This window comes from Lates calcarifer, linkage group LG16_LG22 (genome assembly GCF_001640805.2).
Source record: "Lates calcarifer isolate ASB-BC8 linkage group LG16_LG22, TLL_Latcal_v3, whole genome shotgun sequence".
Lineage (NCBI taxonomy): Eukaryota > Metazoa > Chordata > Actinopteri > Centropomidae > Lates > Lates calcarifer.
The window spans coordinates 9,439,408-9,454,371 of NC_066848.1; the positions used below are offsets into that span (position 1 = coordinate 9,439,408).

General features: G+C 40.1%; 2 protein-coding genes across 3 annotated transcripts; both read left to right on the forward strand.

Moving 5' to 3' along the window:
* Positions 1-461: 461 nt before the first annotated feature.
* Positions 462-4,731, forward strand: eif4ebp2 (eukaryotic translation initiation factor 4E binding protein 2). Its single transcript, XM_018696795.2, has 3 exons — positions 462-782; positions 2,234-2,413; positions 2,585-4,731. Exons 1-3 carry the CDS (start codon positions 650-652, stop codon positions 2,614-2,616), a joined length of 345 nt encoding a protein of 114 aa, XP_018552311.1. The 5' UTR covers positions 462-649; the 3' UTR covers positions 2,617-4,731.
* Positions 4,732-5,725: 994 nt separating this feature from the next.
* On the forward strand, positions 5,726-9,305 carry rps24 (ribosomal protein S24). 2 transcript variants are annotated; one of them, XM_018696806.2, is made up of 6 exons: positions 5,726-5,813; positions 6,507-6,572; positions 6,675-6,884; positions 7,596-7,709; positions 8,607-8,627; positions 9,223-9,305. In XM_018696806.2, exons 1-5 carry the CDS (start codon positions 5,811-5,813, stop codon positions 8,610-8,612), a joined length of 399 nt encoding a protein of 132 aa, XP_018552322.1. In that variant the 5' UTR covers positions 5,726-5,810; the 3' UTR covers positions 8,613-8,627; positions 9,223-9,305. The 2 variants fall into 2 exon arrangements, with proteins under 2 accessions (XP_018552322.1, XP_018552323.1); XM_018696807.2 differs by lacking the exon at positions 8,607-8,627.
* The last annotated feature ends 5,659 nt before the right edge of the window (positions 9,306-14,964 follow it).

The following is a 14,964-nucleotide window of genomic DNA, read 5'->3' on the forward strand; positions in this document are numbered from 1 at the left end:
TAACTAGTCCTCTGTAACTAATTTTATTTCTAACGCTGTGGGGGGATTTCACATGACTGGGCCACAGTTTGTGCTTTTGCATCAGATCAAACTTGTGATCATAGCTTACAGGAAAGTCTCACGAGGAGTAACAGTGAATAGACCAATCAAAAACAACAGGCTGAGCCTTTATTGGCAAATAGCATAACTGTCTGTATTTATATCATATTTAACGATGCAAAGACGTGTGCCTAAACCATCTTGATTGTGGACTATATGTTGATATATATATATATATATATATATATATATATATATATATATATATATATATATATATATATATATATATATATATATATGATTAGTTTTACACACAATATAATCTGTGATTTGAGTCAAAAAACTGACTGATAATATGCAATGGCAGCCTGGCTGCATCTGCTGATGACGCTGCGCTCCGCTGACCTCATATCCGCCCGCAACCTGTCGTGCTTCCTGCCTTGCTGAGGGAGGGGACGGTGCTGACGGCTGGGAGGACGAAAGGAGAAAGAAAGCCTTTGGGAAGATAAAAGAGAGAGGGGAACGGCCCAGGTTTCCACCGTCCGTCGGGAAATAAACACCCCAATTTTCTGTAGCTGCTGGATTTGTCACCGAATCGGCTCTGAAAATGTCGGCCAGTCGTCAGCTTAGCGAGAGCAGGGCCATCCCGACCAGGACGGTGTTGATCAACGACACAACGCAGCTACCTCATGACTATTGTACCACCCCCGGAGGCACTTTATTCTCTACCACCCCTGGAGGTAAAGGGATATCCCGTCAACTTTATCATATTTTTGGGTGTTTGTGTTTCTCACCAAACCTCACAGCATTGCTGTCACTGTGGCCTAGGCTGCCTTGTCATCCTGATCAAAACAAAAACAAAGCTAAACCCCGCCCCTGGGCTCTCTGGCTGCTGCCTGATTGGCTGGTTTGCAGCGCAGAGATTCTGATGAATGCATTACTGGTTATTACACTTATTATATTTAAAGAAAGTGAACATGTTTGGTTTACCATCCATGGCAAATAGGATAGCCTGTAGCTTAAAGCAAATACTGTAGCTATGTATCATATTGTTCGGAGCACAGCCAGATTGCAATGTGTGATTTATTACAGTGCATGTAAAGACCTTCCACATAAGGAAGTACATTAAATCTAACAAGGATATTGTACACATGTCACTGCAGGACACGGTGTGGCTTACTTGAAATCTTTACAGGAATTGTGCAGGGTCCTACTGTTAAGGCATTTTGTTTGTTGCTCTCAACATCAATTAATCGACTGATTGCTTTTCCTGTAAAATGTCAGAAAATAGTGGAAACCAACCACCAGTCCACAGCCTGTAAGATACTCAGTGTACATGACATGAAAATGAGGAAAGCAGCTTGAAAAATGCCTCAAATGAGTAAGAGACGATTATCATGATAGGTGACACTTAACTTTGTGTTAATTAACTAATCATTCAGCTCTAACTCAAATGTTCTTTTTGAGAATATTTCCATTAGTATTATTTTAAAGCAGGGGTTCCAAACCGGAGGGGCAACCAAACTGGGCCATTTCTGGAGCACCACATACTTACTAAAATAAAATGGCAGCAGCAGTCACTAGCAAAAGGACTGATCAGATAGACACAAACATGTTTATGTAAATCATCCACTAACAAACCCCAATAAATAACCTAATAACCGAGAAAAAACAACAAGCTAACACAACAATCAACCAGGGGTGATTTCAGACTACCACTCACACTGTATACCGTACATGACAAAGGAAGATGCATGTAACCAGAGGGAAAAAAATCAGAAGTGAAACTAAAGTCCTTACTTACAGCAGACATTTTGATCTGTCAGGCACAGGTGCTGCTTTGCAATAACTGCTATAACTGGGTCATTGTTAATGTTATTAGTTCCACCTGTGCTCTCCTGCCATGAAAAGTCTACTCACTTAGAGCAAGTGCAGTCATGCTGTTTAGCTCATGATCTTGATGATTCACATTTAGTTTTTTCTCCTTTGTGTTTTTGCTCTTTTGGGTTTGGGTTAGTATTTTCACTGCCAAAGCCCAGACTGGGGCTGATAATGATTACTGTAAGAATGGTAGATGCTTCCAAAAAGGCTGAATGACTCAGAACATAATTGATAGCACTCACATAAGCTATTTATTTATTTATTCAGAGGGAGCATAAGTAACGGAAACACAATATGTGTCCTGTGGCAGGAACCCGGATCATCTATGACCGCAAGTTCCTACTGGACAGGCGCAATTCTCCCATTGCCCAGACTCCCCCTGCTCACCTGCCTGTCATCCCTGGAGTGACCAGCCAAAATGTCCTGAGAGAGAACCAGAAGAATGAAGCCAACAACCACATCAACAACCATGATGGCAAGCCCACAACCGGTAAGACTTACAATATGAGTAACCAACAGGAGTTGTTTTGTTGGTATAATCACCAATTCCTTTCTGCCCAGACATGTGACAAACACACCCTGTGTAGTTCCTCATAACCATTTTTATGATAAAACAACCCAGCCTGTTCCTCTCACACCTTGTTGTCTTTTTGTTTTCAAGGTGACGATGCTCAGTTTGAAATGGACATCTAACCGACTGGAACCACACCAGCAAAAGCAAATGACCTGGCATCATGTGTGCCAGTGGCTTGGCTTGTAGAAACCAATGTTGTGAGCCCTCATGGCAGCCATCTTCTTTAGCTCTCTGTCTCGCTGCTGGATGTAATATGTGTAAACCATGGGGATTCAGTATATCATACATACAGGTACAGTGCGGCTGACTCTGGACGCTAGGTTCATTTGAATAGATTTCCATGGTTACCAGTTGCTGTACAAATCAACAACCACACAACAAGGGAGCAGGCCTGAACATTACGTACCCAGACACATTGCCCAATTAGTAGATCACAGTGCTCATTTTACAGCTTTCTGAGTCAGGATCCTTAACAGAGCACACTGTAAAACTGATATTTCATATTTCATTGGGGGAGGAAGTGGTAATTTTTCATACTGGCCTTAGAATCAGTCAAAAGCTTTGATATTCATCACAGTCTTTGGTTTTGAAGGCCCTTCTAAGCATGTTATTTAAGTGATTTTTTTTGTTGGTTTTTGGAACTACTTGAAAAGCTCCACAATCTATTACCGGTTGTTTGGTCAGTTTATTTTCCCATGATGCTATGTAAAGGGATGCTGTGCTGTTTTATTTTCCAAATTAGGTGAAAAAGTTCATGCCATTCCAAGATTTTAGTTTCCATTACCAACACAAGCCTGTTTGAGATTCCAATTTTCAGGGGAAAACATTTTTAATGAACCTTAGACCATGATTTCATTGTTTTGTAATCATCAAATGATTGTATTTCCCACTGTTATGTAAAGCTACCTGGCAAATGCAAACCAAGCTTTTCATTTAGAATTCAATTTATCAATATAGTGGAACAATACCATGCCACTCATTAATCGTGATCTTGCTCTAAATTTTAGTGTCACGGGAAGGAAAGTGAATACACTTTTAAAACCTACATTCACTTACTGGTTTGTTGTGTTGGCAAGAGCTTTGTTCATAATTTGATAAATCTAAGAAAGGAGGTAATACTTGGCAACATCTTTTAAGACCAGACCAGATAAACATTTAGAACAATGTGGAAATGGTTAGTATCCCAGTGTTCATTTTTGGTGAAACACAAGAAGATTTTTGAAAATGATCCAATGTTTTATATGCATTTTATTTTTAATACAGTTTCTTAGTATTGAGGGTATTTGTTTTCACTGTCAAGCCTTTGGATTTGTTAAGACGTGTCAAGGAACCAGAAAACATTATTTGCATCAGGCTTGATAGACGCTGTCCCTTAATCTACAAATCTGTCCCCAGTGTCCTTAATCCATTTTACATTACCATATTCTTTTCATGTGTCATGTCTGCCCATGCCTTACTTTACATGAAATGCAGTAACTAAAACAACAGTAGGTTCCTTGTCATCAATTTGTACTTTCCAAAAGATGTTTATTTTTTCACTGTAACGTTAAGCAGGTAACATTGTACTTAGCAATTGAGCAAAACAAATATTTTTTTTATATATATATGATTTTCTTCCTCAAGCAGCTGTGAAGTTTGAAAGTACGATGGCATACATGTCATTTTGGGATTCTGAAGTACAGGTGGTGATGTGGATAAAAAAAGAGTGCCACATGCTCATTTAGTCCCTTTTTTTTATATACACCTGTCATCATAGTCCTACCTGCTAATTGTACTCTGTCCAAGTAGCAGCTCTGAACTTGGCAAATAAAATACCATGACGTTTTTGTTTTTCATTCAAAATTCATATGTTCAGGTTTCTCTGTATGACTGGAACCACTGAATGGCTGAAATTATATCTATCAAAGATTTTATTTTATTTTTATTTTTGGCTTTGTAATTAACTTTGGCCATCTTTGTTGACAAATACATTGAGGGGTTGCTTGAACCCAATTTGCATTGCACATTTTTGGTGATAAAACTCTTTATATCACAACATCATCATTCAGATTGCAGATTTATATCAAATCAGTTTGGTTTGACAATGAGGGCTTAACATTGTGTGTTGAAAGAGATGTGAAACAAACTTACTGTAACTTTCTGTTCTGATTTTAAACAACTTTATTTTAATTGAAACTTCAATGGCAGTGGACACTGTTGCTGCAAGATCAATAAAGTTCCGTAACAGAAGAAAATGATGCTGTGTTTTTAATTATCTCTGCAGTTGTCTAGTTACTCTGAGAGAGGCAGAAAACACTGATAAAATCATTTAAAAGTCTTTCCTGTATGCCACCATATTTTACCACAGTATTCCTCGCTGATTCATGCTGTGCAGAGTGTGGCTCCTTTCCACATCTGCCCAGCAAACATGCCGTGCAGACCCACTGTGGGTAGTTGTAGGTTTCTGTGGGCAGTGTGGCAGGGCAAAACCACACTATGTGGAGCAAGCTAGCTAACTTTGCTAAATTTCAGTGATTTATTGTTTTCTGTTTGATAACCTCCTGCTACTGACTCTCCAGGGGGCTGGGGGGGAACCCCCCGCTACTGCAGGTCCTTCAATCTGCACTGCAAGTTGCCTTATGCCTACCTCTCAGACTGCTTTTCAGTTTTCATTTTGGGTGTTGGATGTCAAAACAGCACCTGGTAAGATTCAAACCTGCCACCTCTGGGATTCTAAGCAAGCATCTCAGCAGCCTGTGCTATTAGACCTGATGCTTTTTTGTCTGGGTTTGGTGTTGTGAACTTACAAAATCCAGCTACAGTCTTCTTGGAATTATTTGACTTTTTCCAAATTTTGTTATGTTGCATCAAAATTACATGCAAATTTATTAAAATTAAACTGAAACTGATTAAACTAATGATGGCATTTTAATAGCATACAGAGTCAAAGCCATTTATTTACATAATAATAAATACATAATAAATAATAATAAATAATAAAACTCAACCTATTTGTACTCAGATGTCAAATAGGAGCCCCACCTGTGGAGCAACCAGGCTAAACAGTTGTAGTGTTAAATGGACCCTCATGTCATTTTTCATAATTTGAACAGCACCTGTTATTTTTATTAAAAGTTCTTTCTCTATATACGTTTATAATGGACTAGAAATATATATGTGTACTGCGTACTTTTTTTATTTATTTATTTTAACGTTTGTGCATTTTACATCAGGCAACACATGTACGTGCCCGACCAATTTTCTACAGGCATTAATCCGGCCGCCTGCTGGTCCTTCCTCCTTTTCTACGTCCCTGAGCGAGGCCGGCGTCAAGATGGTGAGTCTTGTGGCAAAAATTACAAATAAAATCCGTTCATCATCGAGGCCATCCGTCCATCGACACACATTAATTGCAGACTAAGTGATCGTTAAAGTCTGCCAGATAATAACATGTCAATATTGAAGCGGTAGGAAACTATATGAGAGAAAATTAAGGGGCACCATCCAGATGCTATCCGGACTGTTGTCGGTCTAGTTACCCTCACTGTATTTACCCGCATTGGGACGACGTGTACAGTTTCCACTCTGTATTTTCACAGCTTTTCATTAACTGCAGAACCTCTTTCACCTACACAGCTGCTCAAAAACTCACACTGTGGTATTTAGTCGTAAATTAGTAGATAATGAGCTTGGTGTCCTAGCTCCTAGCGGCTAACGCTAGCACACACTACATTGACAGCCGTGGCCAGGCCCTCTCTACACGCGAACGAGGATATTAACATACTATAGTACTATTTAGCATAAGCAACTGGCTCATTATTGTTTAAAATAACAGGCTGCATTGAAGCTGTGGAAGCATTTACGTTCCCAGTTTACCAAGGTACCTAAACCAGGAAGATAGCTTAGGGGCCAGTAGATAATTTCGTGGCCACAAGCCGTTTTTGGGGAGTTGCAGCCAAAGTTTGAAGTTAAGTAGATAATATCTGAAATATCTGATGAGTATTATCCTTTCCTCTTCACCCATCTTCAGAATGACACAGTGACAGTCAGGACCCGCAAGTTCATGACGAACCGGCTGCTTCAGAGGAAGCAAATGGTAAGGTTTAACATCCTGCTCTTCATTTACTCTGCCTTCCACATCATCTGTCGCTTGGACCAAAGAAGATGTAAAAATGTAACCTGTCTGTCTCCTCCGCAGGTCGTCGATGTCCTCCATCCCGGCAAGGCCACGGTCCCCAAGACTGAAATCAGGGAGAAACTTGCCAAGATGTACAAGACCACTCCTGATGTCGTGTTTGTCTTTGGCTTCAGGACTCAGTTTGGTGGCGGCAAGACAACAGGCTTTGCCATGGTGTACGACTCCCTAGACTATGCTAAGAAGAATGAGCCCAAACACAGACTGGCCAGGGTGAGTTTTGTATCATTGCTAAGTCTCTAAATGAATGCTTTGATAGTTTATGTGGTAGGAGAGCGTTTTATTTAATGTGGTATTTGCTGATATAGGGAATTCTTTTTCACACATCTTAGAATTTCTGCAGCAGCTAGCAGCTTATGTACTGGACCTCAAATGTAGTTTTGAGTGGGCAGTATTTGCTTATACTGTAGAGGCTCAGCCACTGAGTGTACCTCATTGTACATGTACAGTAGCTTGCAGGGAGGCATCAGAGCAACACTTGACAGTTAAAAGGGTTGGATGATGAGTACAGTTGAAAGGTGTGAGGGTATGAGAAATAACACAGTGAAATGTAAGCTTATGATCCATAATTTACCCCAGGCACTGTTGATGGGTAATGTTGGAACAACTATATTATCCTGTGATTTGGAGGCAGCTTAGTTAACCTTTTGTGTTGCTGCAGATCCACTGCTTTAAGTTATTTTGATCAAAAGCTAATCAGTCAAGGACCCTTGTAGACCCCAAACATTTTTAAAGCATGCTGATCAGTGTTTGCCACAGAATTTGTTCAAGTCCTATAACATGTTGTAACGTGTTTAAAAAAAAAAAAAATATCCTAATAGGTTGGTAATGTGATCATTGTGAAGGCATTATCAGCATTAGGTTATGATCATGTTTTCACTACAACATGTTAATATGAGATGCTTGTCCACTTGTGTTCCCCAGCATGGTCTCTATGAGAAAAAGAAGACCTCAAGGAAACAGCGCAAGGAACGCAAGAACAGAATGAAGAAAGTACGAGGCATCAAGAAGGCCAGTGTGGGCGCTGCTGGCAAAAAGGTATTGTTACTGTTTTATATACTCTGTGCCAAACAAACCATCATTGACCACATTTGTAGTCAGTGCAGTTGATTCTCTTTCTTGATTTTAATTGCACACCTGTTCTTTTCCAACCCTGCTAATCTTTGTTTTTCACAACTTTTACTGTTTTAATTTCCTTTGTCATCTTCCCAATTGTATCAAATGTTCTTCGGGAACTGTAGAAGGTAAATGTTGTTCATAAATAGACTAACTGCAGTGTACAGATAATCCAGGAGTGATAGATACTAGCCCAACTCCCTTTACACCCTCACCCGAGAGTCAGCACCTTACTGCTTTTCCCCCTGGATGTACACAATGCATCCAGTGTAAAATGATGTGACCCACTGGTTAATACTTAACTGGCCATTCCTACTCCTAATACTAATGATTATAAGCCTAAACTAAAAAATAATAGTGCTGCAGACCCGGTTTTGGAAATCTAATGACAGTGTGAGGAGATCCTATATATGTAAAGTACTTTAAAAATTCAGAACTAATCAGTGAAATCTCCTGGTGTAGTTTTGTTTCAGTGAAACCCTACATACCCTTGTATCCTCCATAGCACCAATCACTGGCCTGAAGTCACCTAGAACAGGTCTCTGAATTACAAAACCTAGCTGGCCTGCATTCATATCATACAGTTCCTTCTGTAGTGGCTTCAGCACAACTAGCTTGTAAAAATATTGGTGCAGTCAAGCTATGTCTACCTTGGTTTTCATTGGCTTGGTTCTGAATGTGGTACATAACCCGTGGAGTACAGCTACTAAAAATCCATTCAGAGATCTTTTCTATTCCATGTTTCAATTTTCAACATGTTAACATTGTTTTGTTCCATCTTTTGTTCTTGATTTTGCTTCCCATGGATTTCTTTTGCAGAAATGAAGTGTCAGTGTGCAGGTATAGAAGCACAAGCATGGTGTGCTATTGTGTTGCACATCAAAAGTTGATAGACCTGAGCTGTGCCATGCATGTCACACCCTGCTTTTCCCCTGCAGTTTTCCCTTCGTGTTTCCCCTCCTTCCCATGTTGTTTCATAGGTTTTCCTTCTCTCCCAGTCCTTTGTACCACTGTCTCTGCTATAATGGGCATATCCTTGAGGTTTTGCCCACTGCTTTACATTTAAATAGATGAGTGCTTTGACAATGCTTCAGATCTAGATAATAGCAAAACTTGAGTCTAGCATGTGGGTCTTAGTGTTTTTAGTCCAAGTGTGGGGCAGCTGAACTAAAACCCTGCCAATGTGTGAATTTCTCACTGAAATGTGTTCTTTTCCTAAAATATTTTATTCAAGTCATAACAAGTGTTTTTGTTTTTTATATTTTCTATTACAGTGTTGGGGTTCAAATTGTTTATTCTCATCTAAAGTACTATTGTCAACATTTGTTGTCTCAATTTACACTCTTTAACTTTAGATTAATCACATTGTCGCGTGTTGTTTAAAATGTTTTAATTAAATTGACTCTTGTACTAATTTTTTGTTATCTCCCCACAGTGAGCCCGGACAGCCAGGGAGGGTCCCCGTGCTCAACATGTTCTTGTATATTGTCATCGAATAAAGTTTGGAAAAAATTCAAATTCGGTTCTTCGTTGTATTCATTTGAACAACGATTTTCTGATTCCTTGATTGAGCTTAGCTTATCTTTTTTAGACTCCTGACTGTAAAACAAGTCAGGAGGGTTTTTGGGAGTCTCAATACCTGTTTGTATTTCTGCCAGACTGTTTGCAGCCAGGATTCACTCACTACTTGAGGTGACTTGAGTTGTGAGCTACTGAGCGAAAGCAATCATAAACTCAAATTGCACTAACCTGAATTTTGTTGATAGTGACATCCAGTGGCGATGCAATGACATTACTTTTAAGTGGCCAAATAACTGATGCTGCTCACAGCCTCTTGTGCTTCACTTGTGCTGTTTTAATTCGGTTTGGTAATGTCAAAATGAATTACTGGCACAATAGTTTTTGTAATTTTTACTCTTACTACAGTTGTACACATCTGCAGAACATGTTGACAACTTTTAGGCACATTTTTTCATTTGTACTGGATCATTTTGATTTTCTTTATTTACTTAATAAATAGTAAATAGCTGTTACTCCCTCAGTTGAATTACTGCTAAAATTGATAGTTTTAAGTTTGTATAATATTTATTTGTAGTAACACAAGTGGCCACACGGGGGCTCCCTTCGTTGGAGAAAATATGTAACTGGTTGGGCACACTGAAGCTATTACTTCGAAATATTTACCTGTTGGATAAAGTATTCACCACTAATTCATCCTAGAAGCAAAGCCCCTGGTGACTAAATTGCACTAATATGCAGATAAACCTGACTGTGTGTGGACTTTTGCCTTTTTCCTGTTTATAAACACCATTTAGAACAGAATAGATATCCCTCTTTGCAGCGTGACCTTTTCCGATAATTTGCATAGAAATACCCTGAGAGGGTGTGTAAATGAAGTGATTAAAATGCCAGAGAATGGTCTGTCCTCAGGGTAACCCCACTTCCCTCCACCCCCACCCCTCGCCTGCCTCCCAATGTCTCCCGGTCTTTTATGGATATCAACATTTCCTCATGTTGTGGATTCACAAGCTGTAACCGGGTCTGCCTTTGTGGAATTTTTTGCTTTTGGATTCAGAGCAGGTGAAAGGCGTCTTTCCTGCACACATCTAAAGAGGAGAACAAAGACATTAATCAAAGATGAAATGTTAGAAATTATAGCCTTCAACCTCCATGACCTTCACTTCCTCCCAGGTAACACCCTCTCCAGGATCATTATCCAAAGTTCTGTGTTAAAGACATTATATAAAATTGTCTCCAACACTGCAATTTGACATATTTTTATGCCTCTACAAATTCTTAAATATAGGCCAGACTTTTCTACACCAGGGTCCTCAGTTCCTACACCACCAGGAAAAAAAGGGAAAAACAGTAGCTTGGAGACACTTCCATTGACACATTTTGAGTCGTGGGCTCTTCTTTCCCAGTAGAAAGGCCTATATATACCCAGCATCCCCTGTGGGCTTAGCTTCAATCGATGCCACCCGGCTAAGATTAAACACTGACAGTTTATCAAGATAATTTGAAGTCCAACACAACAGAAATGGGAGTTACTATATCAAGGCTCCATTGGTTAAGTAGATGGTGGACTGGTGTAAAGGTGAATATTTTAAAGGAAAATCCTTTCTCCTGCAGAGCATGGGGACGTTTAAAATGCCCACCCCCAAATAAGTATACTTTATTTTTTCCTCAAAAGAATCCTAAACCCGCTATGACCCAGATAAAAGCAGGCATGTTCATTTATCTCAGCTAAAGTGTGCGTTACATTGCCACTGTAGAGCATGAGAGTGGGTGGGTGACTGTTGCATAGGTGTGGAGAAGAAAAAGGTGCAAGGGACAGACAAGGGGAAAAGGCAGTGGGGGTCTCTCACGGCTCCGCGGTGCTCTACTGGTGTGTGGTTGTGGGAGGTTTGACATAAGTGGAGCTTTCAACCCAGGGACTGGTAACAGATGGTGTTGGGAAATTAAGCTCCTCTCTCCACAGCCCCTGTCGGCCCGTCCCAGGAGTCTCTCCCTCTCTGTCTTTGTCTCTCCTCCTCTTTCTTCCTGCAGCTCCTGTTTTCAGTGTCTCTCGCCCATTTTTTTTCCTTGCTGCTGTTTCTTATCTTCTGGCCCCACTCCTTTGTTTCAGTTGCTGGACTCGCTCCTCCTGTGTTGTTGTTGCAACAGGAAAGCAGGATGACATCAGCAGGGTAGTTAGCAGGGTAATGCAATAAACAGGATATTATTGAGACAGTAACGGGAAGATATAAACTAAGAGGAGGGCAAAAAAGATGGGTTGGTGATGTGACGGGCGATTAGCAGAGGGGTTTAGAGGAGATGGGCGAGAGGTGAGCAGACAGTGTTATGTATGACGTTGAGCTGCAAAGCAAATGTGATGCACACTGTACGGTAGCAGGAGACTGTGCTAAGGGCCTCCAGGGACCCCCATCCACACCAAATAAAGCCAGATAAAGGGCTACATTCACCTCTGCTTGCCTTTAAGGCAGGACAGTTTTGTAATGAGAATATGCCTCTATCTGCCTGTACGACAAAGGTGTTTTTTGCCATCAGGTTTATGATAGATGGTTAGGAGTGTTTATGCCCTCACAACAGGTGCAATTTTAATGGCCTGCCTCTCTCCATGCAGAGAGATGAGTTGTGGTATTATAAAGAGAAAATGGACAGAAATCCTGATGACTCACTGTGTGTTTTTGCCAGCGCATTCATCTAGATATCAATAGCTGCAGTAGATGTCAAAGACAATGGTCTAGCTGTTTTCCCTGTCATAATAATGTGTGTACCAGTCCATTAATTTGTTTCATTGTGGTTATAAATTAAATATTATGCTGTAATTTAGTTTATATTTCTCTTATATTTGATGTTCTACTAAATTTGTGTTTATAATTACCACATTGGCCTGTGTTTGTTTTGCAGTCATCAGCTACAAACTGTATGTTTTTAGTGGCACTGTGAACATTTTTCCAAAGGGGGCAACTTGGTGCTATAAAGTATGGTCGTGCATTCGAGGATGCTATGCATCTTAATGAGGTATGTCTCTCTTGTTGGCCTCAGCAGGGGAATCATCACAGCTCATTTTGCAGTCCTGCAGTGTCCTATCAGCTTTGGCAGCCTGCACTAAGTTCACTCCATCTGCCAGTTGCTAGGTGCTGATATATAAAATGATCTGTGCCTTGGTAGCCCCTGAGCACCAGGGAAGTGATTTGCTTTTGAGGACAAACTGTGTTTCGTGAATCCTAATTATCCTCTTTGCATCACCACCCTGACATGGTTTTGTCATTTATCCCTCTCTGGAAGCAGCAGAGGGGAAAAAACCTGCAGAGACTGCAGCAAACTACATCTGCCCAAACCAGACAGAGCTACACTGGATACATTGTGTAGTCGCTGAAATGCAACAATGGTATTTTCCATCAATTCATTTTCACAGGTTCAGGGAGAGGTGAAAAAATGATACCTGCAGTCTAATTCTGGCACTATAACCAGTGTGCACATGTGAAAAATCACTTCTCGGTTTCAATCATGTGAGGCGTATTGAAACCACTCTGTGGCCGTTTTTTCAGACTGTGAACATGTTGTCTGAGGCTCAGAGGATATCAGACTGGTGTAAAAGCGTGTCAGCCCACCTGCCTCCCCACCAAGCCACCTACGTCCTGAGGAATTCTGTTCATTTTTGTTGGCATGGAAGGATAGACTGTAGAAGAAAAGGGAGCGGGGGGAATAAGTGGAGGGACTGAAGTGAAAGAGAGAGAGAAAAAAAGGGTTTGGCTGAAGGGGAGGTAAAGGAGAGAGAGAATTGGGAGGGTGCGGTAATGAAAAAGGGCAGCAGATGTGAGTGACAGTATGATGGAATGCTCTGTGTGATGGCCATGCTGTACTCTCCAGACTGAGAAGTGTGTGTGTGTGTGTGTGTGTGCAGTCAAAAATGTGTGCATCTGCATGTATGTGTCCTTGGGTTTTAGAGAATCTCTGCCTTATATACTGTAGTCTTATCAAGTTTGTGCAAAAATATAGTTCTGTGCCCTGCACATCAATTCATTACAGTCCATCAATTAGCTAATTAAATTGAATTATACCAAAGTGCAATAAAATGCAACATTACTGCCCTCAAGTTGTAGCATCATATGTGTTTCGGCTGTGGTAAGCTTTTGTTGGTGTGCCTTATTCGTGACATATTAATATGGTAACACTTTATATTAGGCTATACTTAGCCACCATATTACACCATTAACTGCTTGCTTATTAGCATGCATATTGGCTCTTAATTAGTAACTATGTACTACCTTATCAGGTAGTCGTAACACAAGAAAACCTTTCTTACATAACTAAACACAAAACTAATGATCAAGACCTCACTTTAGAATAGGGAACATATTTTGAGTTACAGAGACTTAATTTAGACTTATTTGGACACTGTTAATACTTGTAGTTTTGTGTTTTGTTGTGTAAGAATAAACCATATTTATCATGAGACTACAGCCAGCACCATAAGTCTATTAGTTTACCTGAGTAAAAAGCTATGTGTGAAACTGACAAGTTTCGCTTTTATAGGAGCTAACATGGCAGACTTTTTCTTGGTTTCCAGTCTTTATGCTAAGCTAAGCTAGTAGACTCATAGTTCTGGCTGTAGCTTCATACTTATCAGACTGATATTTGAAGATCTTCTCGTCTAACTCTTGGCAAGCAAGCAAATAATTGTATTTTCCAAAATATAGAACTACATTTAAATATCTTGGTTTCTTCAAATGTCAATTATTGTTACTTGTAAGGACTTTAGACTGACGTTTATGTGAATCCTGTGGGGATGCAAAAAGAAACAAAATATGAAAAGCAAAGAGAAATTACATCCCACAAAACCAAATGGCGTCTAACTTATCCTTATTCTAGAGACATTAACTGCATGTGGACAAATTTATAGATTCAATTTATGAACAAAATGCTCCCTCGAGCACAAGCCTAGTCCAGTTTTCTTCAATCAATGAAACAAATTTGTGTTTGGGACTTAACGCTGCATCATGCAGCTTCCAAAGTACCAATATGACTGTGGTACATGGTTTTCCAATAGCAGTCTAAAAACAAATTGTCTCAGTCTCTTGTGGGCGCTCGGTAGTTTTATATAGTCTCTCTGTATCATCCGAGAACACGGAAAAACTGCAATGGACTTTATTCCTTGTGAGGACGGGACAAGGTTGTGTTTGGACTTCACACAGCACTTGGCTGTCTGTATGGCTGAGTTATTCTGCCATTTTTCAGCCCGTGCACATTCCTCCACTCATTGGTATTCCTGTTCATATTACCCTCCTCAATCAGCAGCGGAGAAGCTCTGATTAATGGCAACAGTGAGAGCAATCTCCCTGTGATTCATTAAACAGGACTGGCATGAATAAAAAGGGAGATTTGCTCATATTGCCTCTCAGATCCCATAATATGTTCTGTCGCTGGAGAAATGTATAATTCATGGTGTTGTTAGTGACTCTCAACGTATCCCCACATGCACTACATAGAGCTCTATGAAATGAATGAAAAAGTCCAGTTAGTCATCATCATTATATGAGGTCACAGTTGGAATAATTGATGTTCCCTGTTTAAGTTTGGGACTCTCAATTTACCCACTAGTCTTTTAGCCCTTGCCCAAGTAATTAAAATGTAATAGATCTTATTATTGCTGTTTGAGCGATCATCT

Excerpts from the sequence above, each read along its gene's own strand:
- eif4ebp2 (XM_018696795.2), top strand. The coding sequence starts at position 650 with ATGTCGGCCAGTCGTCAGCTTAGCGAGAGCAGGGCCATCCCGACCAGG. Across the intron at positions 783-2,233 it reads ATTCTCTACCACCCCTGGAG|GAACCCGGATCATCTATGAC; the intron begins GTAAAGGGATAT and ends GTCCTGTGGCAG. Across the intron at positions 2,414-2,584 it reads TGATGGCAAGCCCACAACCG|GTGACGATGCTCAGTTTGAA; the intron begins GTAAGACTTACA and ends TTTGTTTTCAAG.
- rps24 (XM_018696806.2), top strand. Across the intron at positions 6,573-6,674 it reads TGCTTCAGAGGAAGCAAATG|GTCGTCGATGTCCTCCATCC; the intron begins GTAAGGTTTAAC and ends TCTCCTCCGCAG. Across the intron at positions 6,885-7,595 it reads CCAAACACAGACTGGCCAGG|CATGGTCTCTATGAGAAAAA; the intron begins GTGAGTTTTGTA and ends TGTGTTCCCCAG.